Here is a 22,821-nt window from a genome sequence, read left to right as displayed (position 1 = left end):
CACGCAGACACACAAACACGCAGACACACACACACAAACACGCAGACACACACACACACACACAAACACGCAGACACACACACACACACACAAACACGCAGACACACACACACACACAAACACACAGACACACACACACACAAACACGCAGACACACACACACAAACACGCAGACACACACACACACACACAAACACGCAGACACACACACACACACAAACACGCAGACACACACACACACAAACACGCAGACACACACACACACACAAACACACAGACACACACACACACACACAAACACGCAGACACACACACACAAACACGCAGACACACACACGCAGACACACACACACAGTTTACATTGCAGAACTGCATCAAGAATTTGCTTCCATTAGAACCAGCTACAGCATTAACAAGCGTTAGATATACATTTCAAATACTTTATGCATTAACTGAATGTCACCCACCTGCATAGACAAACAGACACATACATACTCTGCAAACAACTCGACCCACCCCACTCGCCAGCCAGTTGCCAATGCTCCTCTAAAACTTTGCCCTGAACATATCTCACACATTCCATTGGAATTCAAGTGGATTTCATTATTCTTCATGTTTCACCACACCCACACAACCCCTTTATGATCCCAACCCTCCACACCATCACACCCCCCCCGCGCCCCCCTCTGAAATCACCCCAGGATTGTTGCTCTACAGTGGGGTGCAGTCCTTGTGCTTGGCCAGAAAGGAGGGCAGGCCAGCGCCTCTCATTCATCCTCAAAGCCCTGGTTGAGGAGGAAGTTGGCAGCTAGGTTCTCATTCTTCTCACAGGCAAAGTAGGCCTGGATGACCAGCGCCTCCGGGAAACCCAGCGCTTTCAACTAAGACAGGGAGAGGAGAAAGCAAGAACCATATTCACACCGGAGATGGTCACACAAAGCCAGAGCGTTCAAACCCTCACCGGTCTGTTAGTCGAGCGATTCGGGCACGATACAGGACATTTTCAGCGGCCACTCACCCTCTCGATGGCTTCCTTCTCCTGGGGCGTGACCTGGATGTAGTTGACTGGAGCTCCCTCCTCCCCCGCAGCCCCCAGGTCTCCTCCTTCAGACACGTCTCCTGCCTCCCCAGCCGGCTCATTCAGCATCTGGATGAACAGCTCCTGGTACTGGCTGATTTGCTGTTGTTGGAGACAGGTAGACGGCAGTCAGCCGGCTGAACACTGGCATGACAACCTGGGAGGTGTAACAGAAAACAGAGCGCTGCCATCTTGTGTTACCTGGAGGAGCTGCGGGTTCTCCTGGCCAAGCTGTTGGAGGAGAGCCGGCAGCAGTGAGGGGTTCTGCTGGATCACCTGCCTCATGCTCTGGAACTGGGGCTGGGAACGGAGGAACTCCAGAGGATTCTCTCCTGACACACAAAGGAGTAATTAACACACACCGATACATTTGGTAGATTGAGATCTTGGAACTAGGCGGTTTAATCTGCAAAAAGCACGCTTCTGCCACCAGAAACTTCACATCCCAGATCTGTTCTTAATGGGTTATGAAAGAAACTGATTAAGTTGCTCACTTTGTGATGCGAGATTAGACAAGCTTCAAGCAACACTACGAGTGGATCTTTGGGATCTCTAACTGAAAATGTAATTCAGTCGACACGTTAAGGAATGTCAGTGTGACAAGAGACCTTAGGAAAGGGACCTTGGTGACCCTGTACATTTTATTGTGTAAGGCCAGCTATTAAATTCAGATCCAAAAACTCAAGAGTTGCATCCTAGACTTTACTTTTAGAAAACGCGGCTTCTCAGTAGCGTGATCTTTTTTGTGACCAGTAATTTTCAAAACCTTTTACCCTGAATAATCACTAATACATAAGCCTTATTCATTGCGACATGAATTCCCTACACAGACAGATTTGGAAGAACCAGAATACAATTGTCATTTCTGAAATACTCCATTCCATGAATGCTTTTGCATTGATTTAGAGAAGATAAAAATAGCAATGCCACTCCAATGAGCCAAAAAGCAAAGGCAACTGTATTTATTTTTATGAACATTGTTCTGAATAAGTGGTGTAAAGGCTACATTGGTATGAATACCAATTTAAGACACATGAATTAACTTGTTAAAAAAGCTACAGTGTGTCTTTAAATCTGAATAATTACATAGCCTACTTAAATTAAAACATTTAAATGAATAGTATTTTCCTGAAACATAGATAATCTGTGGTTATTGAACTCCTCGTCAAGTCTTGCACAATGATTTAAATATCTTAGACATAGCTTCGTATTCTCTTGTAGTGTATACAGAAATTATACAAGCTGGCCTTATGAAAGCAAATGGGCCTTTATAATATTAGGTGTCCTTATACATTATTTTGTTAGTTCACATGTAAACAATTTGGGAGATTTGTTTTCCTTTAGGCCACATTCCAGCCATTTCCATCAGAGTCATATACTGCTTTACATGCAATCATGAATGAGAGAAAAACTGTTCAACTAGATGGGAAGGTAACACTTCCCCACCTGTGTGGCGGTTCTTCAGTTTTTAGGCGGAATAATAAATGTTAACCAGCAGACATGAATGAAGTCAGCTGCAGAAAATGCTAGATTTTGTTTTTAAGGTGTTATGCAGAATAAATGAAGCACAACAGTACTGGATTGCTTCATTTCGACAGGCAAAACTATTTAATGTAAACTCTTACTTTTATATTGAAGCATTAGAAGATGCAAAAATAGCATATTCATTTGTAAATAATTGTTACTGCCTTTATTTTAAGTGCACTAGCTTTTTATTGACCCAGGGATCATACACACACATTATTTTAGTCACTAACAATATAAACATATGAATGTGAAGATGCTGAAGGATCGCATTAGCATAGCCAAGTTGCCTACAGCTGAAGGAACCCGAGAGAGGGAGATATGATGTGGCGTCAAGGCAAGGATGGAGGAAAAACAACGCAAGGCTGTATACAAGTCTACAGCTGATGCATTTTTAATGAAAATATTAACGTAGTAAAACAACAAAAATAGACAATAATATTGACTGCGATTAATTATAAAGCTTGATGAGTGATTTCATATATTTTTTATGTGTTTCCTAGATCCTCTAATAAACATAGTTGTGATGCTCAATGGCTAAATGTTTTCAGGTGGCTCAGACATAATGAAGAGGGAATGATATGCTCCATATGCTAGAAGCATTGTGGAGCCAATGTGTTTGGGGGGCTAGGAAAACAGCCAAGCAGAAACTATAGGCTGGATCCACTTAAATCCAATAAAATGTCTACTAGTCCTGGACAGACAAAGGAGAACAAAAATAAATAAAAACACAAGGGTAAAATCCTACATATGTAAAATATATTATTTTGTTTTTTGGTTGCAATTGTATTGGGGAGGTTGCAGTGTGCATTAGCTGCTCAAGTGGACATGGACAACAAGGCAGATTTAACACTATTAGAGTGTTCTTTTTCAAGTGGCCAGATATGAAGTATATCACAGAGGGGCGACCGGTAGAGTGAGGGGTAGGGTAAACATTTTCAGGCAGGAAAAACCCTGTACAGTCAACTAGAAAGAACAGAAAAATTTAAAATCTGTTGCTTTGTTTTTTTTACTACCCATTAAATTATTCTTCATTTAGTATACCCATTCAGATTATATAAAAAGTCTACACACCCCTGCTAAAATTCCAGGTTTTTGTGATGTAAGAGAATGAGACAATATGAATCATGTAAAAACTTTTTCCACTTTTAAAACTGAAATCTTCAAGGGGGGAAAATGACCTGGTTGCATAAGTGTGTTCAGAATAAACCAATCACATTCAAACTCCTGTTAAATAGAAGTCATTACACACCTGTCATCATTTAAAGTGACTCTGATTAATCACAAATTTTGTTCAGCTGTTCTAGTAGGATTTTCCTGACATTTTCTTAGTTACATCTCAGAGCAAAAGCCATGGTCCGCAGAGAGCCTCCAAAGCACCAGAGGGATCTCATTATGGAAAGATATCAGTCAGGAGAAGGGTAAAAAAAATTCCAGAGCATTAGATATACCATGGAACACAGTGAAGACAGTCATCATAAAGTGGATAATAGATGGCACAACAGAGACATTACCAAGAACTGGATGTCCCTCCAAAATTTATGAAAAGACGAGAAGAAAACTGGTCAGGGAGGCTTCCAAGAGGCCTACAGCAACATTAAAGAAACTGCTGGAATTTCTGGCAAGTACTGGCTGTGTGCTACATGTGACAATAATCTCCCGTATTCTTCATATGAATGGGCTATGGGGTAGGGTGACAAGACGGAAGCCTTTTCTTACAAAGAAAAACATCCAAGCCCAGCTGAAATTTGCAAAAACAAACATCAAGTCCCCCAAAAGCACGTGGGAAAATCTGTTATGGTCTGATGAAACCAAGGTTGAACTTTTTGGCCATAATACCAAAAGGTATGTTTGGCGCAAAAACAACACCTGCACATCACCCAAAGAACACAATACCCACAGTGAAGCATGGTGGTGGCAACATCATGCTTTGGGGCTGTTTTTCTTCAGCTGGAACCAGGCCCTTAGTCAGGATGGAGGGAATTATGAACAGTTCCAAATACCAGGCAATTTTGGCACAAAACCTTCAGGCGTCCGTTAGAAAGCTGAAGATGTTCACCTTTCAGCATGACAATGACCCAAAGCACACATCCAAATCCACAAAAGCATGGCTTCACCAGAAGATGATTAACATTTTGGAATGGGCCAGCCAGAACCCAGACCTGAATCCAATTGAACATCTGTAGGGTGATCTGAAGAGGACTGTGCACGGGAGATGTCCTCGCAATCTGACAGATTTGGAGTGCTTTTGCAAGGAAGAGTGGGCAAATATTGCCACGTCAAGATGTGCTTTGCCAATAGACTCCTACCCAAAAAGACTGCTGTAATAAAATCAAAAGGTGCTTCAACAAAGTATTAGTTTAAGGTTGTGCACACTTATGCAACCAGGTTGTGAGTTTTTTATATTTTTCCCCCTCAAAGATATCAGTTTGTTTTTCAATTGAATTGTTCACAGTACAAGTCACATTAAAGGTGAAAAAAGTTCTGACATGATTCATCTTTGTCTCATTCTTTTACATCACAAGAACCTGGCATTTTAACAGGGGGGTGTATACTTTTTATATCCACTGTTTTTCTCATATGTCATAAATTATGTAACATGTACTCTAAGTGCATTATATAATGTTATATAACGTAATATGAATAATATTTGTTGCTTCTTTTCTTACACATGTCTGTGTCCTAAACCAAATGTAATGCATCAGTTGTTTAGAATTGGTGGATGATTTGAAAACAAACACTCCCAGTTGGTGCCAAGAAAGGCATATTACTTTTACCTCAGCATGCCTCCTTGCTCTAGCAGCCTCAAATCTCTGGCGTACGGCCAGCTTGTAATGCAGCTCTAGGCACTTCACTTATTAAATTCATGTTACATTAAATTGTTGACTCTTTGAAATCATCTATAAAATGGGTCAAATCCAGTTCCATCAATAGCAGTCTCTACATTTGTCCAGCACCTCCTTTCGGGGGGAAGCTGAACTTTTCCAATCTTTGATATTTTTGTCCAAGATTCAGCAATATACCACATTACTTGTTACTACAAATACTTATTTTGGATTCATATCACAGCGTATTGTTCGGTTTGTGTTTTATAGCGTAGAGGGGTTAACTTCAAACACGGCCTAAAAGAACAATGCTTTTAATGCAGCAAACTGTCAGAGAACTTAACGACCTTCAAGAACACAGCAAATTTAAAGAAATGACCACTTAGCGAATGACTCATCCAAAGACCCACAAAGATATTTGTTTGGCCAGTTTAGATTGTTTTATAGTCCTTAGAGTTAAATTGGGTTCAGAAGACCTAGGTTACATTTTAGAATCTTAGACAGCACATTTTAGCCATTTCAATGAAAGCGGCTTGTGCTAATGTACATTTTCCGCTGTCTGCAGTGATACCCGCGCGCAAGTGCCTGTAAAGAAAGTGGTTTAGCATAGACAGAACAGATCAACTCATTTTTTCCAACCTAAATTCAAAGTTAACAAAAATCTGTACTCATGTCAAAGAACCACCTAAACAGCAATTTTGTGAACTTTTCCCGTCTGACCAATAACCTACTCTAATGTACACAGCTACTGAAACACTACAGCCGAGGCGTAGGCAGACGGACTCACCCTCAGCGACAGCAGGGGGGTCCGTGGGGACAGAAGAGGGAAGCGGTGCTGTGGGATTAGTCTCCTGCACCGGGCTGCTGGGGATACCCTTTAAGACACAACAGAGCAGCACACGCTCACACACACTGAACCATTGCAACATCCCACAGGGGTGCGACAATGGCGAGGTGTAGACATGGCACACCAGGGCGTACAACTGAGAGCTCACGCGGCACGATCCTAACGTAGTGAGGCTAGGTCACGGAGTGCTCTGGAGTCACGCGGTGTCATGACACAGTGTAATTTGGGCCAATGTACGGTGTCATTTTTCAGTCATGGTGTTGTGGTGACGCTGTACAGAAAAGCATATCCCTGGTAGTGATGTGGTGTGTGGGAGCTTCTCACAGTGAGGAGGTACTCCACAGCCCGATGAGGGTTGTTGAAGCTGGCTCGGAGGGCTGCCACCACTCTCTCCCTCTCATAGCCCATAGACATTATCTCTGTCAGCATGGTCTCGTACTCCGCTCCTGTCACTGACCAGAAAAGAACAAAAACATATGAATTACCTGTTTACCCGGATTATATTTACAGAGTACCAGTCAAATGTTTGGCGACACCTACTCATTCAAGGGTATTGCTTCAGTTTCACTATTTTCCACACTGTAAAATAGAAGACATCAAAACTATGAAATAACACGTGGAATCTTTTGCAACCCCGCAAAAAAGAGAAAGTGTTCAACAGATCGAAATGCATTGCATATTGCAGGTTCTTGAAATTAGCCACCCTTTGTCTTGACGACCGCTTCGCACACTCTTTGCATCCTCTTAACCAGCTTCCAGTAACCTGGAATGCCTTTCAATTAACAGTGAATGGAATTGATTTCCTTCTTAAAAAGTGGCACTGCGTAGAACCCTTCCTCTAAACAATAACACGACTTGTCCAGGGTGGGAAGGACACTACTGCATGTTTAAAGCTGCTCATCATATGTGGGACCTCCTTCATATGTGGGACCTCCTTCAAGACTGTTGAAAAACCATTACAGGTGACCACCTCATGAAGCTGGTTGAAAGAATGCCAAGACTATTCAAAGCTGTAATCAAAATACAAATGTATTTTGATTTGTTTAACACTTTGTAGGTTACTACAAGATTCCATACACCATTATATAGTTTTGATGTCTTCACAATTTTTCTGTGGAAAATAGTGAAAATAAAGAGATGCCCTTGAATGAGTAGATGCGTCTGGTAAAGAGTGGTACTATAAAATCAAAAGGTCTCTCACCAGTGTATTTCAAGCACAGACTCAACTATGAATACCAGGGAGCTTATTTAAGAGTCTCATGAAGGGAAGTGATTCATAGATCGGTAAAACAGAACCAAAATATTCTAAGACATGCATTGTATATGCCACAAGCTACTACCACAATACGATGGCCTCACAATGAATCAAACTCAATATTTTCTCAACCACATTGAATGTAATTTTATTAGATCAGATTTATAGTTTACTTATGTAATTCCCTCATCTTTTTTTTTTTTCATTTCCTTCCTTGCTTCCAAGTATTAATGTAATAAGTACCATGTTAAAAGCAGGTCCACCATGTTTCATGGTCTAAAATAAAATCCCCAAAAAGCTTTTTAATTAAAATAAATATACATTTTATATATATATACACACATATATACACACATATACACATACATACACACACACACACATATATGTGTATATATATACTTTTTTCCACCCCATTTTTTGCACACATTTATTCACACCCCGTTAGTGAGAATTTCTCCTAAGCCAAGATGATCCATTGATTTGACAGGTGTGGTGTATCAAATCAAATAATTACACAGCATGGTCCTTACACACAAGCACCATGTGCCAAGGACAGTATGAAATGCCACTCTGAAATGTGCACATAATGGCACAGACATCTCATGTTTGAGGGAACATGGAATTGGCATGTATACTGTAGGAGCGTCCACCAGAACTGTTGGCAGAGAATTTAATGTTCATCTCTCTATATAAGCCGCCTCCAATGTAGTTTGGGAATTTGGCAGTATGTAAAACCAGAGACCAGGTGTAACCTAGCCAGCCTAGGACCTCCATATCTGCATTCTTCCGCTGCCATCACCTCATGTTTCAGCATAATACACAGCCCCATGACATGGATCAGTACTAAATTCCTTGAAGCTGAAAAGATGTCCCAGCTCTTGGCCTGCATACTGACAAGACATGTTAAGCATTGAGCATGTTTGATGCTCTTGACTGAAGGCATCTGTCACCAACAGATGAACATCTAAAATCCCAGTCATGAAAAATCCTGGTTAGGGATTTAGTAAACTGATTTCAATTCAACGATTTCCTGAACTGTAAACTCAGTAAAATATTGTTGCATGTTGGAATCCATTAAATGAAAGATAATGTAATAAATTAAAATCACATTTAGTAATGCAAGTATATCCAAGCCAAAGCATACGTGACTACGTATGCAATCCACTGTAAATTCCATTTTGGAAGAAATACACTAATGAAATGGTGTGAAATGTTAAATATGAACAAAAAACAAATTAAAAATGTCCTTCTATAATCTCTATTAAGATGGAGAACAATTTAAGTTGTCATGACATTAACAATAATTGACATTATCAATGACTGGACATGAATGACATAAGGCCAAAGTCTACCACTCACCCAAGGCTGAGGAGGCGTCTCCCCCCGGGACCTCCACATCCGGGTCTGAACTGCAAATAGAATGACTAGGTCAATCTTCTCGTCAAGTCATTCCAATAGTAAAAACTGTTTCATAAGGTCGTATATTGTAGACGGACATAAACCAATAGTGTATTCTGTTTCTGATGAAAAATAAAATTATTCGATTGTGCAGAATCATTTATAGTTTGTCTTTTTAACCAGGGAGACAATATGTTTTTGGCATTTCTTACCACGACTGATGGCAGAAACTATTTTCCTTGTTCTCTCTGACTGAGATTCGCATTACATATCAACACCCGAGCATCATGATGATATTTTATAGTGAGGTCTCTGACTATTCCAGATCATATATGTTCCCCGTCGTGTTTCCGTGTGGACAGTTCTGTTACGCTCTAGCTAACCGGAACACGCCCCAAGTTTACTTAGGTTCTCACCAAGATGGCAGACAATCTACCAAATCACAGGCTAATGCCAATTCTGCCTGTCTGTCTACCTGGCTGGAGCCACAGGCTCAGTGACTGAAGGTGTAGGCTCCTCTTTGGCCTCATCTTGTGGGATGGGAAGGGCTGCATGGGCTGGGCCCGCAGACAACAGCCCGGAGTCCTGGACCGGGGCCTTGGGTGCCTCTGAGGATGGCGGTGAAGCAGCTGTGGCAGACTTTGCCTGAATCCAGGGGAGATTCAAATCATTGGGACACAATGCATTCATCTCACTGTAGTCCAAGGGAAATGCATATCGAACTTGTGGTTGACCGAAAATAAACACACCCTAAGACATCTCAAATGATCGAGTAATTGCAGAGCTTACCTTTGATACCATAACTACAACAAAATTCTTTTCATCAATTTTGTAGTCTTTAATAGGGGTGTCATCCTGCAGGATTTTGCCAGCATATATGAGCTTCTGTCCAGACACTGGGAAGTTGTCTTTCCCCCTCTCCGCTTCTATCTTCTCCTTCAGCGCCTTCACCTGTTGAAACCATGACGGGTTTACATTACAGTACGTACATTAGTACAGTCGTTTTCGTATGTAGCTGACTAGATTTCAGACCGCAATTGTAAAACACATTTGTAACCCTTACAAAAATGTTTAAAGCTAATGTAGCACTGATTTGAATTCAGAAATTTGACTCGTACATGACTGACTTTCACAGTACTGTAATTAGCTAATGAGCCAACTGGAATTCTCAGTAAGTACTGTAGTTTAACTAACGTTAACGTAAAGTGTAGCAGGTTAGTTAGCTAGCTGTGTTGTTACCATGGCATTGTAAATGAGAAATACGGGTTGTAAAATAATGTGTTGACAATACTGTATCATTGTAATAATGTGAAACGACTAGTTACCAAAATTAGCTAGTCATGTAAAACACTGTTAATAGCTTATGTAAATGAGACTAACATTGTCATTGGATTAGCCAACCGGCACACATGCAATACAATAGCTTGGAAGCTACAGTCAGTAGCAATCTCACTTCAGCTATGTCACGCTGGAAAGCTATGAACTAGCTAGTTAGCTTGGTGTTGGTGGTAGGCGTATTATCCGAATGTACAACATTATGACCAATTCGTTTGGTATTTTGTGTGGCTCAATAAAAGGGAAACGTTACCGAACTGTCCAACATAATCGCCCTAACCATAACGTCATTCAACTCACAGCAGGCATCATATGCTTGAACAAATAGGCACTTACCGTTTGATCTGGGTCTATGTCGATTTGAATGGTCTGCTGTTGCAGTGTTTTTAGCGTAATTTGCATGGTAGCGGTAACTGATGCGACTTTCCCTACTGTGCTTCTGTTAACTATCTACAGTTGTGTTATATTCCAAAGTAAAAAAGAACTGACAGTAAAATACCAATACAAGTACACGTTTAGGCTAGAAGATATGCATCCATGATGAGATGTGTCCATGAGCACTCAGCAAAACGCCATCTTTGATGACAGAGAAGTTGGTGCAAGGAAAGGGTAAAGGGTTCTGAGCTAGCTACAGAAGCTTTTCCGGCTAGCTAGTTTGCATGGACGGTTTCGCGAGCGCGAACTCTCTAGCAAACTGGTCAACCATACGGACGCGTTGGTGTAAACCCGGGGCGTATTCATTCCACCAAATGTAGTTGAAAACGTTTTGTCAAACAGTGTTTTTTATTGGCGCGATTCAAATCCCTCCCCGTTCGTTCTTTTTGATGTTACGTTGTGCAATTTCAAAATGTTGTTTTGGGGGTCATGAATATACCCCCTGGGGGGCAGAGCTACATTCACATTCATATCCGTTAACCTGTAGCAGCAAATAAATAGAATGTCGGGTTTTAAAGCACCACATACAACATTAAACAGATGGAACAGCAAGTTGTAGCTTCAAAAGTGTCTTGTTATCAAAACGTTTTATGAAATCTATGAATACATATGAATTAATTTATTTTCAAGATTTTAGTTGGTAGCTGGTAACAGGGCACCCGTGATCCATCACAATTTGCCCAAAAGGAACCAAAAGGCATCACGATGACATCACAGTGTAAAATAAGCAATATGTAAGTAAGCCATGTTCTACAGAAACGCTAAAATGGGAGGATTATGCTGCTGTTTAGAGGTATGTGTCTAGCTAAGTCTTCCCTCCAGAGTTAACTTTGTTTTTTCCATTATTTATATTTGTGACCCAACTGGCATTTTACCATATACCCTTAACTCTTAAGTGCACAACTGGACCAGGAACCTATTGGCTAATAGGGTGCCATGGGACATAAGGGTATAACTGTATGGTTAGAATTGTTTCATTTTAATTAACCAGTCTATTTGCTATTTGTTAGCCAGCGCTGAGGAATGAAATAGGATCAGGCCATTAGTTATTTCCTTTAATGTTCAGATCATAGTTTGACCTGCACTGCTCATTGCAATAACAAGCGATAATGTAAAGTGAGAAAAAAAATACATCATCATCATCATCATCATCTGCTTATCCGGGGCCGGGTCGCGGGGGCAGCAGTCTAAGCAGAGATGCCCAGACTTCCCTCTCCCCAGATACTTCCTCTAGCTCTTCCGGGGGGACACCGAGGCGTTCCCAGGCCAGCCGGGAGACATAGTCCCTCCAGCGTGTCCTAGGTCTTCCCGGTGGGACGGGACCGGAACACCTTCTCAGGAAGGCGTTCCGGAGGCATCCGAAACAGATGCCCAAGCCACCTCAGCTGAACCCTCTCGATGTGGAGGAGCAGCGGCTCTACTCTGAGCTCCTCCTGGGTGACCAAGCTTCTCACCCTATCTCTAAGGGATCGCCCAGCCACCCTACGGAGAAAGCTTATTTCGGCCGCCTGTATCCGGGATCTTGTCCTTTCGGTCATGACCCAAAGCTCATGACCATAGGTGAGAGTAGGAACGTAGATTGACCGGTAAATCGAGAGCATCGCCTTGCGGCTCAGCTCTTTCTTCACCACGACAGACCGATACATCGACCGCATTACTGCAGAAGCTGCACCGATCCGTCTGTCAATCTCCCGTTCCATCCTTCCCTCACTCGTGAACAAGACCCCTAGATACTTAAACTCCTCCACTTGAGGCAAGAACTCTCCACCAACCTGAAGTGGGCAAGCCACCCTTTTCCGATTGAGGACCATGGCCTCGGATTTGGAGGTACTGATTCTCATCCCCAACGCTTCACACTCGGCTGCAAACCGTCCCAGTGCATGCTGAAGGTCCTGGTTTGAAGGGGCCAACACGACAACATCATCCGCAAAGAGCAGAGACAAAATCAGTGTGGTCCCCAAACCTGACACCCTCCGGCCCCTGGCTGCGCCTAGAAATTCTGTCCATAAAAATTACGAACAGAACCGGCGACAAAGGGCAGCCCTGCCGGAGTCCAACATGCACTGGGAACAAGTCTGACTTACTGCCAGCAATGTGGACCAAGCTCCTGCTTCGGTCGTACAGGGACCTGACAGCCCTTAGGGACCTGACAGGGAAAAAATACAAAGTATGTGTAATTCCTTTGTAATATTCTACCATGGTTTTCCACACAGATGAACAAGAGCCAGGTTTGCTTACCAATTCCACCTAGAGTGCTTCCACTGGATGTGAGTTTGGTGTCTGCATCTGTTTTGGCAAACCAGAAGAAGAAAAACACGAATCACCTGCAACATGATTCGTTTAGCCTTTCTTCTTCCTCTTTGGAGCCATCTACAAAATCTTTGACATCGCCTGCCATGTTGTCTGGCCACACTCCACCCCCTCACACGCTGGATCACCTGCCAAATCTCCTTCCAATCTTACCCCCAGCTTTACCTCCATCTCCTCCCCCAGAACTCAGGGATGTCCACAATGGCATGTGTCGCTGGGACCAACGTAGACCACAAAGAACACAAAGGACAGGAACTGTCCCACTTAATCAATGCGACATTATCAAATTGACGGGGCGTTGCCGCCAGTTGTTGTTATACATGCAACAAGGACAGTCATTTCTACAATGTTCTTGTGAAATTTGATCCATAGCCCGTACAGTACAATTAAGCAAACCCTTATGTCTGCCCTTTATGGGGAATAGGGGAAATCCAAACACTACAGATAAAGGTCCACAATATCATGCATTTAGTTACATTCCAGTTCGCTCAGAATTTCACACCTCTCCAGGTGAGCTGAAGAGGGTGGGGCTGATGGCCCACATTTCTGTTTCCACATTTAGTACCAAGGACTCAAGGAGGGGCTCAGGTGGGGAGGGAGGAGTAAACTATCAATGCGATTTGGTTTTCCGTTTACTAAAAATAAAAGGCAATATTTTTCTTACAAACAATAAAGCCATGCTCAGTTTGTTTACAATACGGCGTTTGAACTTAAGTAATACATAATTTCTTCCTCAAACTCCTGGGACTGGCTCCTTCTCTAGCTACACTATTGACACTGCAACTAAACCAGTTTAATAAGTATTTAGTCAAAACTATAAACTTTAATAGAAGGATTTGGGAGAACGCTGGGGTAATTTTATGTTATACAGGTGCTTGTCAGTTATAATCACCAAAATTTAAATAAATAAACACTTGAAATATATCAGTCTGTGTGGAATGAATGTATACATTATACAAGTTTCACTTTTTGAATGGAATTACTGAAATAAATAAAAATTACTGAAATAAATAAAATTTGAATGTTATGCTGGTCATAACATTCAAATGTTATGACCAGCACCTGTAGGTTCTGCAGGCTACGTCTCAGTCTCAGCGCTTCTATTGAGTTAATTGCATCATATCACCTTTGGTCGTTCCAACGCTTCCCTGTATTGTTGCTTCATTTTCTTTATTTTATCAGGGATCTGTTTGTTAGATCAGATGAAAACCATTACGAGAAGCATGAAGTAAACGATACACATCGCCATTTGAATAGAAACAAAGTTCACGCGTCAATCCACAAACCCCGCCCAGTGGTCCGGCGCGCCCACTTCATCGGACGGATACAATTCATTTTCCATTAACAGTGTCAAGGCGTTGCTGACGGTTGCGCAAAGCATCTCGGGAAGGCAGCGCGGCCGTTTGAGCTGTCTATAAGCAGCCATCTGGGGCCAGGCGGCGGCGTTTGCAGGCAAATTCACGGCATAACAGTGGCCGTGCACCGTAAGTCCTAAAGTCCTTAGCTTGGCACCAAGTAAGAGCCGGGCTACTTGGCCGTAAGGTTACACCAGTGTTTGGTACCAGTGGAAACGCGGCACAAGGGATGTGTTGGAGACTTGGTGGGGCCAGATGCGCCTCTTCGTCGAATACACTTCCACTCTTCCTCAAAAGACATTTCTGCTTACACTACACCCATGCGAACTCTGCGTTTTCCATCCTTTATTTAGGCCGTATGTCAGATCCCGAGCCCCCCGGGCCAATCTCCACAACCTCTTCAACAGGAGATGCACCCAGACAGAGATATAAAGATGCACAGGCAATGGCAAAGACAACACCAAGCTCCCTGGGTGAAATACAACACACACAATTATCTGTAAGCTCAACCTTTTGTTTCAAATAATATGTTGGTATGAAAAGGTATTTTGGTTTCATGCCTCACAAATAAAAAAAAGGTCTTCCAGGTTGCCTAACATTGGAAACACCTGTTTCATGAACTCTACTCTGCAGTGCCTGTTGGAACCGCCTGCATTCTGCAGAGACCTCCTGAGGCGGCAGGACATCTGGAGTTCCTACCCCTCTTCTAAACTGCTCCGGTACACTACAGAACGAAGACCCTCTTCGTTTATCAAATGGAAAAACCTACACCCTTCACGGTTCTATCTTTTTTTATAGAACCTAAAAGGATTGCTTGCCTGTCTCAAAACCCAATTTGAACTTGGTTCTAAGTAGAACTCTCAAAGGCCTGTAATATGTGGGAATTATGTCTGATTGATACAAATTCTCTATTTTCTCCAAGTTATTTCTTTTCAGGATTGGCATGTAATCCCAGGGTGCATGGGGAGAGGACTATGTTATAAAGTACACGCTGTTTGCAAATACTGTACTTGCACTTTATATATGCATCTTTATCTATTACTCTATTGCTGTCATTAGGGAATTGCCAAGTCGGCATTCAGTTGAATGGTCCTTACCTCGTGCATCCTGTTCATATGAAAAATGTAACTTGAAGCTTACCACAGAGAGTTTGCATTAGATTACTTGTCATTTTGTATTTAGAGGCAAAAATGCACAGAATGAATAATTTCCTTACTCCCTCCACAGCAGCTTTGCTGAACTGCATCAGGCAAGGCCTTCTAAAGCATAGCTAAAGCTAAGAAAAATAAGAAAATCTTTAAAACAGTCAAAAGCTGCCTGTCCATTGGCCATGAGGACAATGGTGAACAGGTATGATTCTCTAGTCTAAAAACCCATTGTCAGGTACATTTGTGACACTCTTTTTCCTGAGCACTACAGTATTTCAGTTATAGTTGCTGATATAGACTGAACAACAATATAAATCCAACAGGTGAAGTGTGTGCCTCTTGTTTCATGAACTAAAGATCCCTGAAATACTCCAGAAACAGAAACACTCCATTTAAATCTGTATTCCCAGTCACTGGAAATCTATAGATTACGGCCTAACATTTGATTAAGTTTAACGATTTCCTTATATAAACTGTAATTCATTGATATTTTTTAAATGGTTCCCTTTCTGTTGGATGCCCATACATTTGTGATTCATTGAAGGGCTCACCAGAGCCATACATCTGTCCCATGATGCAGCTAGAATTCACGCTGAACACCACACGTACCTACACCAGGCAACAAATGAACACCACACGTACCTGCACCAGGCAACAAATGAACACCACACGTACCTGCACCAGGCAACAAATGAACACCACACGTACCTGCACCAGGCAACAAATGAACACCACACGTACCTGCACCAGGCAACAAATGAACACCACACGTACCTGCACCAGGCAACAAATGAACACCACACGTACCTGCACCAGGCAACAAATGAACAATACAACGTACCTGCACCAGGTAACAAATGAACACCACACGTACCTGCACCAGGTAACAAATGAACACCACACGTACCTGCACCAGGTAACAAATGAACACCACACGTACCTGCACCAGGTAACAAATGAACACCACACGTACCTGCACCAGGCAACAAATGAACACCACACGTACCTGCACCAGGTAACAAATGAACACCACACGTACCTGCACCAGGCAACAAATGAACACCACACGTACCTGCACCAGGCAACAAATGAACACCACACGTACCTGCACCAGGCAACAAATGAACACCACACGTACCTGCACCAGGCAACAAATGAACACCACACGTACCTGCACCAGGTAACAGACATGCCTACATACAAAACCTGGACTTGGATGCCTGTGAGGTTTAATGTTAAAAGAAGGATGCAGAGGGCAAGGCAGATAGCATTGGTGTGTCTGAGAACCGATGCCTGAAACATAGCTTGGAACACTGCTTCATGTTAAGCACTTAACCTAAAAGATGCTAGTTTGTCTATGAATGTCAGAAGTCAGTATGTCAGGGAACACTATTGTGAATGTAATGTTTCTAGTAATCGTATTGCTGTGCCTTGTCACCGAGCCGACTCCACTGGAGTGTAAATCCTGGGACGGTTCAAGCAACCTCTGTGTCCACGCACTTCCTCGCATTGCCCCGGTGAGCACCCGATTGATTCCCTTTTCTGAGTGAATGCCTGTCTCTGCTTCTGTCTCTCTGCGTGAATGCCTGTGTGAATGCCTGGCTGCTTCTCCAAGCCTACCTGCTTCATGTGAAGCAGTTTTGTGCAGTGTACTGTGAGCCAAAGAATATAGAAGATCCCATGTCCATTCCTGAAGAACTTACCCTCCAGGACCTTTGTGGGGATGCTGTCCAGCCTGGCTCTGGGTGGGTTTACACTGGATCTGGGCAGATGTTTGACCATGTGTAAAAGGAATAGGAGCACTTTTGGTGTCAAATGAAAGGGAAAAGGCGATACATTTGACAAATTAATGATAATATAAATGGTTTTATGTCTTATTTTGTCTGTACACTGTGTTTCTTTATTCATTGAACCTAAACTGTATGCTCCCTGTCCACTGCCAGCCTTCGCTCTCCACGTGCATCAGTGAGCCTTGGACCACTTTTAATAGGTAAAGGCCCACTGCAGACCGGGAACACTCCACAAGGGCTGCAGTTTTGGAGATGCTCTGACCCAGTCGTCTAGCCATCACAATTTGGCCCTGGTCAAAGTCGCTCAGATCCTTACGCTTGCCCATTTTTCCTGCTTCTAACACATCAACTTTGAGGACAGAATGTTCACTTGCTGTCTAATATATCCCACCCACTGACAGGTGCCATGATAATGAGATTATCAGTGTTGTTCACTTCACCAGTCAGTGGTCATGTTATGGCGGATCGGTGTATATCATGATATTGTCTGTCTGGTCAATCCTGCAGTGTTTTAATGTACAATAAATATAAATTGATAGAATAATGAATGGCAATATAAGAGACCCTGCATTTCAGATCAGTTTGGTAGATAAAAGGTATGGAGGACTATGCCTAGGATTCTATTTCTGTAGCTGTTGGTTTTTATACAAAACCGAAGACCAGTCTTTGAATCAGTTAGATCATTGGGAATATAATACTGCAGTTCCAGTTTCATTAAATTGATCTCTGAGGACATTAAGGGAAATGTAGCACAGGAAATACATAAAATACATTTTTTTCTATTATTGTTGTTTATTTGGTTGTTTACAAAAAGTCTAAAAATACAGGAATATAGGAAATAAAGGGAGATAATGAATACCTAGTTGCCAACAACCAGTCCACTAATAATAACAAATGTTAAAGCTTTAAAACCAACAAACCTGTACTTTATGCCTGGCAGATAGAGGGCTCCGTTGACTATTCAGCTGAAATGTTTTACACTGGTGAACTCCAACGTGATGTGAAAGGTGGTCTGGTATAACATCTCATCTAGATTTAAATGGGACTGATTCCAACACTTCAGATGTCTCCTCAGCGCTGTCCACCCTAGTTGCCTTATTGAAAAGTGGCTGTCAGCAAGGCACTTCCAAGAAATATTTGAGAGAGCTCTTTTTTTTTTTTTTACTTTTTATTTGCTGAAAATGAATAATGAAGGCCTCAAATATGTCAATGTTCACTAACAAAACAGTAACTTAATGTAACTTCAACTTGTAACGGTCAACGCATCCAAACAAGTGCACATTCTGATCCACTGAATTAAAACCAATGTTCTGACAGTCAATAAAACTTCAGTGAAACATGTAATACCCTCCCGTGAATCATGCTCATAATATTCAGGCATTGATTAAGCATTGATATTACGCTGAAACAAAGTGTCAAAGAAACCTTACGCATTTTGAGTTTGTACACAGAAGACAACTGAAAAAGCTAAAATATACAGAGCGATGTATTTGGGTTATCTTTCTCCATAAGTGCCATTGCTCTAAGGAAGTCTGACAAAGTCTTATTCCACATCCTGTCATGCATCACTTAAAGTAGATAGATACCTGGTAATAATAAGGTAAAATACTCTGAATATTTTGCTGGTCATAGTGCTCAGGCAACAGGGCGTGGTACAATCTCATTCACTATACAACCATGGATTGCAGCTTCTTTATGACAATGGTTTTGACTTCAGAACATAAAAATTAAGTGGGATTGTTGTTAAAGCTGCTACTTAATTTTCAGTACCTTGCTTATGCTGTGCTTCGTCGCAAAAAACACCCTGGTCCAAATTCAGTACAATCGCAGAAGAAACTTGCTTCGTGACACTTAGCCAACTGAAATGACAGTGGTTCACTTTTAGCTAGAATGCTGTTTGAATGTAATTCTGTTCCAGGGAGCTAGCTTGTTATTCTATTCGTTTGAGTGCCTATGCACGGTCCATCCTCCTCGTATGCAATTTAAATGCCCTTTAATTTGAAGTTGGTCTTAAAAAGTCCAAGGCTTGATATGAAGTACTGTATATCCACATGGAGGTGATTATGGATTCGCTTGGCCCTGCAGTTTGCCAGCAGGGCGGAAGGCAGAGTAGTGGCTCCTACAGCCAGGAGTAGGGATCCAGTGCTGGTGTCTGGGTGTAGGGGTAGCGGTCGGAGGTTGGAGGCCATGCTTCACGCGGGCTGGAGGGACAGCTTCTACTCTGGCTGGGGCGTCGCCGGGCTCTCATTGGCGTTGGCGTCAGTGGGCTTGTTTTCCACGTCGTCATCGGAGAGGAGGTCAAGCGATGACCCCTCCACCTGCAGCTGGCGCCTCCCGGAGCGGCTGGCTGAGAAACTGACGGGGCCTCCTCGCCTGTAGGAATCCCACGGTTCAAGGACGGGAGGATAGGTCGTCAGTTTGTTGTACCTGCTGTGCGTGTGTGAGTGTGAGTGTGTGCGTTTGTGTGTGTGTGCGAGTGTGTGCATGTGGGAGTGTGTGTTTGTAAAAATCATTGAATCTTTTTGATTCCAACGTGATTTTTAGATCAAAATAAAGTATGAAAATGTTTTGCTGGCGTGTTGCGTTTGTGCACTGTGTAAGAACTGTCTGTCAAACGGCTCTCAAACCTGAGACGGCTCTTCAGCGTGTTGACCTCGCGGCTGAGGCCCTCGCTGGCCTCGGTTGCGTCATCCAGCTCCCTCTGCAGTTTCCTGCGGTAGGCGTTGGCCCTGGTAGACTCCTCCTCTGCCTCCTCCAACTGCCTCTTGAGCTGCTTCATGCGCGAGTTGGCCTTTTCCATCTGACCCGGTCCGGAAGCACAACGGGACAGAGGTCAAACAGTGATACAATACTTGTGTCAGAATATTCAGCAGTCTTGCCAAGCCCAGTGCTGTCAGAAAGGGCCCATTTCCTAAGCTCCACACCTGTTCCTTGAACTGGTCGGCATGGCGACGCTCGTCCTCCACCTGCATGCAGACCTCCTTCAACTTCTTCTCGGTCCGTCTCACAATCTTATTGGCTGTTGCTCGCTCCCTGTAAGGGGGAATGGGATGGGATCATTGGGCAGAACAGGAACCTTACTGTACCAAAGACTATCACATCAGACACAATGTTGGTGTCGACTCATGAGAACATTTTGATCCCATTAAAGAACTTCTCCAACAACCTTTACATAAGAGCTCCCCTGGAGACGCCCTGTCTGGTAGGGTTTGGAGATGTTATAAAAATAGTGGCGTTTGTGTCTCACTTTGCTTCCTGCTCCAACTGTTCCTCCAGCTGCAGTATCTTGGCCTCCAGGGCAGTGATGGAGGCCCTGAACCGGTTCTTTACAGAGCCCTCCAGCTCGCCCAGCTTGGCCCGCAGCTCCTTGTTCTGCCTCTCCAGCTGCTGCCGTGCGTTCTCACTTTTCTGGGCCACACTGCGCTCTGACACCAGCTCCAAGGTCAAGCTGTCCGCCTGGGAGAGAGCAGGGGGATGAGAGAGGAATAAAGAGCAAGAAGGATGAAGAGACAAAAGAGTTCTCCAATATGGCAGTTGTTGTTTTTTTTGTGTGAATTATTTTCCTAAGAGTCCGTGGAACAAAGGTAATATGATAACAATAATCAGGTGTCTACCCTTAACACTAGATGGTCTCCTCGGTCCGTACCTGCATGGTGGTTTTGCGGAAGCGGTCGTTCAGCAACTCCATGTTGCTCTGCTCCTCCTCCAGCTCCTCCTCCAGCTGAGCAATGCGAGCCTCCAGCCTCCTCTTCTCATCCATCAGGGCAGACTTGCCGGAGGTGCTGTTGGAGATCTCATCCGCTAGCTCATCCCGTTCCTGCTCGGCATGGCGTCGTGCCCTCTCTGATGCCGCCAGGTCCTACAGGGCAGAGGTCAAACAAGTGTCAAACACAGGCTAACGTTTCTCACAGCCAGTCTAGACTACAGGAAACGGCTCACGGAGACACAGAGGTATACCAGGAGCTCTAGTACAGCCTGGCATACCTCATGTAGCTGGAGAACTTCTGCCTCCAGGCTCTTGAGCTTCTTCTCGTTTTCCTTGGACTGGGAGAATATCTCATCCCGAGAGGCCCGGGCGTCCTCTAACTCCCTCTGGTAGTCCTTCATCTGAGCCTGAGGGAAAGGGATGAAGATGGAACATTCCATTAATGACCGAAATCATTTATCTTTTAAATGAAATGTTGTGTTTTGTGGTCTGGTTTCCTACCTGTAGTTTGCGTAGCTGTTTTATGGCTTCGTCACGGGCCTTGTTGGCCCCCTCTATCTGTCCCACCATGTCCTTTAGGTCCATCTCCAGCTTCTTCTTGGCGCCCACGGCCAGGGCTTTCTGCTTCCTTTCATCCTCCAGCTCTGCCTCAATCTCACGAACCTGAGGAGTTCAGGACAGAGTAATTTGAGAGGTGGCTGACATTCTCTGAGCATATGTCAACCTATGTTTTTCCTGATATGTTTTGTGAGGGAGTAAAGCAATCGCTGTTGGCATGGAAGTGATGCGTCCTCTCTGCACCTGCTTGACCAGCTGTCTCTTCTTCTCCTCGCCCATCTCGTCTCGTCCTGCCAGGTCTCTCTCATACTGGGCCTTCATGGCCTGCATGTTGACCTCCAGACGCAGCTTGGCGTCCTCTGTGGCCTGCAGCTCGTCCTCCAGCTCCTCCAGCTGAGTCCTCATCTCTTCCAGCTGCTGCTCCATGCCACGCTTGGACTTCTCCAGCTCATGGACCTGAAGGACAAGAGTGGAGAAGAGGTCGGTAGGATACAGAGCAGCCCCTCTGACAGTAAGAGGTGTCAGCAATTCTCCACTCAGCTGTACACAGGACAGGTACTCAGTGCGACACTCACATTCTTGCCCACGTCATCCTTGGAGCTCATCAGGTCCTCCATCTCAGTCCTCAGCTGCTTGTTGAGTCTCTCAAACTCCTCTTTGGCTTCCAGAGCCTCCTCCAGAGCCCGGGCCAGGGACAGGGACTTGGTCTCCTTCTCTCTGGCCTCTGCCTCAGCCCTGTCTCTCTCCTCAGCATAGCGTGCCGAGATGGACTTCTCCTCAGCCAGCAGCTACAGCACAGGACAAACAGTGACTAAAGGAGGGAACAGACCCGTCTCCACCATGTCAGTCCATACACTGTGCCCTAAGGCTACGTCAGCTACCATCATTATGGATTGATTAGAGTGGTTGGTCAAACCTGGTCAAACTTCTTCTGCTTCTTCTCCAGGTTGGAGACAATAGTTCTCTGGTGGTCCAGGTCCACCATGAGGTCGTCTAGCTCCTGCTGCAGCCGGGTCTTGGTCTTCTCCATCTTCTCAAAGGCAATGGCCTTCTCTTCCAGTTTCAGGGTGGTCATCTCCATGTCCTTCTGCAGTTTCCTCCGGCCCTCCTCTAGACCCTCCACCATCCCAACATCATCCTCTAGCTTCTTCTTGGTCTCAACCAGCTGCAATAAAATGATGCTCACTTTATTATACGTATATAGCAAACTGCAAGTCAAGAGCACCTGAAAAGGCATCACTTCTTGAGATCTTC

At 43.7% G+C, this 22,821-nt stretch overlaps 2 protein-coding genes across 4 annotated transcripts in view; both read right to left on the bottom strand.

The window, feature by feature from the left end:
* Nucleotides 1-289: 289 nt before the first annotated feature.
* rad23aa (RAD23 homolog A, nucleotide excision repair protein a) lies at nucleotides 290-11,040 on the bottom strand. The gene is made up of 9 exons (XM_010874951.5): nucleotides 10,602-11,040; nucleotides 9,720-9,881; nucleotides 9,406-9,575; nucleotides 8,892-8,941; nucleotides 6,599-6,726; nucleotides 6,215-6,302; nucleotides 1,280-1,410; nucleotides 1,019-1,180; nucleotides 290-881 (listed from the first exon to the last, which is right to left on the bottom strand). Exons 1-9 carry the CDS (start codon nucleotides 10,665-10,667, stop codon nucleotides 768-770), a joined length of 1,071 nt encoding a protein of 356 aa, XP_010873253.1. The 5' UTR covers nucleotides 10,668-11,040; the 3' UTR covers nucleotides 290-767.
* Nucleotides 11,041-18,995: 7,955 nt separating this feature from the next.
* Nucleotides 18,996-22,821, bottom strand: part of LOC105013423 (myosin-10) — a 69,146-nt gene continuing 65,320 nt past the window's right edge. For 2 of the 3 annotated variants that reach the window (XM_010874949.5, XM_034295007.1), the window contains 10 exons: nucleotides 22,484-22,732; nucleotides 22,143-22,355; nucleotides 21,811-22,023; nucleotides 21,511-21,672; nucleotides 21,288-21,416; nucleotides 20,950-21,162; nucleotides 20,551-20,759; nucleotides 20,228-20,336; nucleotides 19,931-20,103; nucleotides 19,520-19,676 (listed from right to left, as the gene is read on the bottom strand). In XM_010874949.5, the coding sequence (XP_010873251.4) occupies nucleotides 19,520-19,676; nucleotides 19,931-20,103; nucleotides 20,228-20,336; nucleotides 20,551-20,759; nucleotides 20,950-21,162; nucleotides 21,288-21,416; nucleotides 21,511-21,672; nucleotides 21,811-22,023; nucleotides 22,143-22,355; nucleotides 22,484-22,732 (1,827 nt within the window). Of the gene's footprint in view, nucleotides 19,677-19,930; nucleotides 20,104-20,227; nucleotides 20,337-20,550; nucleotides 20,760-20,949; nucleotides 21,163-21,287; nucleotides 21,417-21,510; nucleotides 21,673-21,810; nucleotides 22,024-22,142; nucleotides 22,356-22,483; nucleotides 22,733-22,821 lie in introns of all 3 variants that reach the window. The other variant, XM_034295006.1, reaches the window with a different exon arrangement.

Source organism: Esox lucius, chromosome 11 (genome assembly GCF_011004845.1).
Source record: "Esox lucius isolate fEsoLuc1 chromosome 11, fEsoLuc1.pri, whole genome shotgun sequence".
NCBI classification, from domain to species: Eukaryota; Metazoa; Chordata; class Actinopteri; order Esociformes; family Esocidae; genus Esox; species Esox lucius.
The sequence above is the reverse complement of the archived record's forward strand: the minus strand, read 5'-3'. Positions and strand labels throughout refer to the sequence as shown.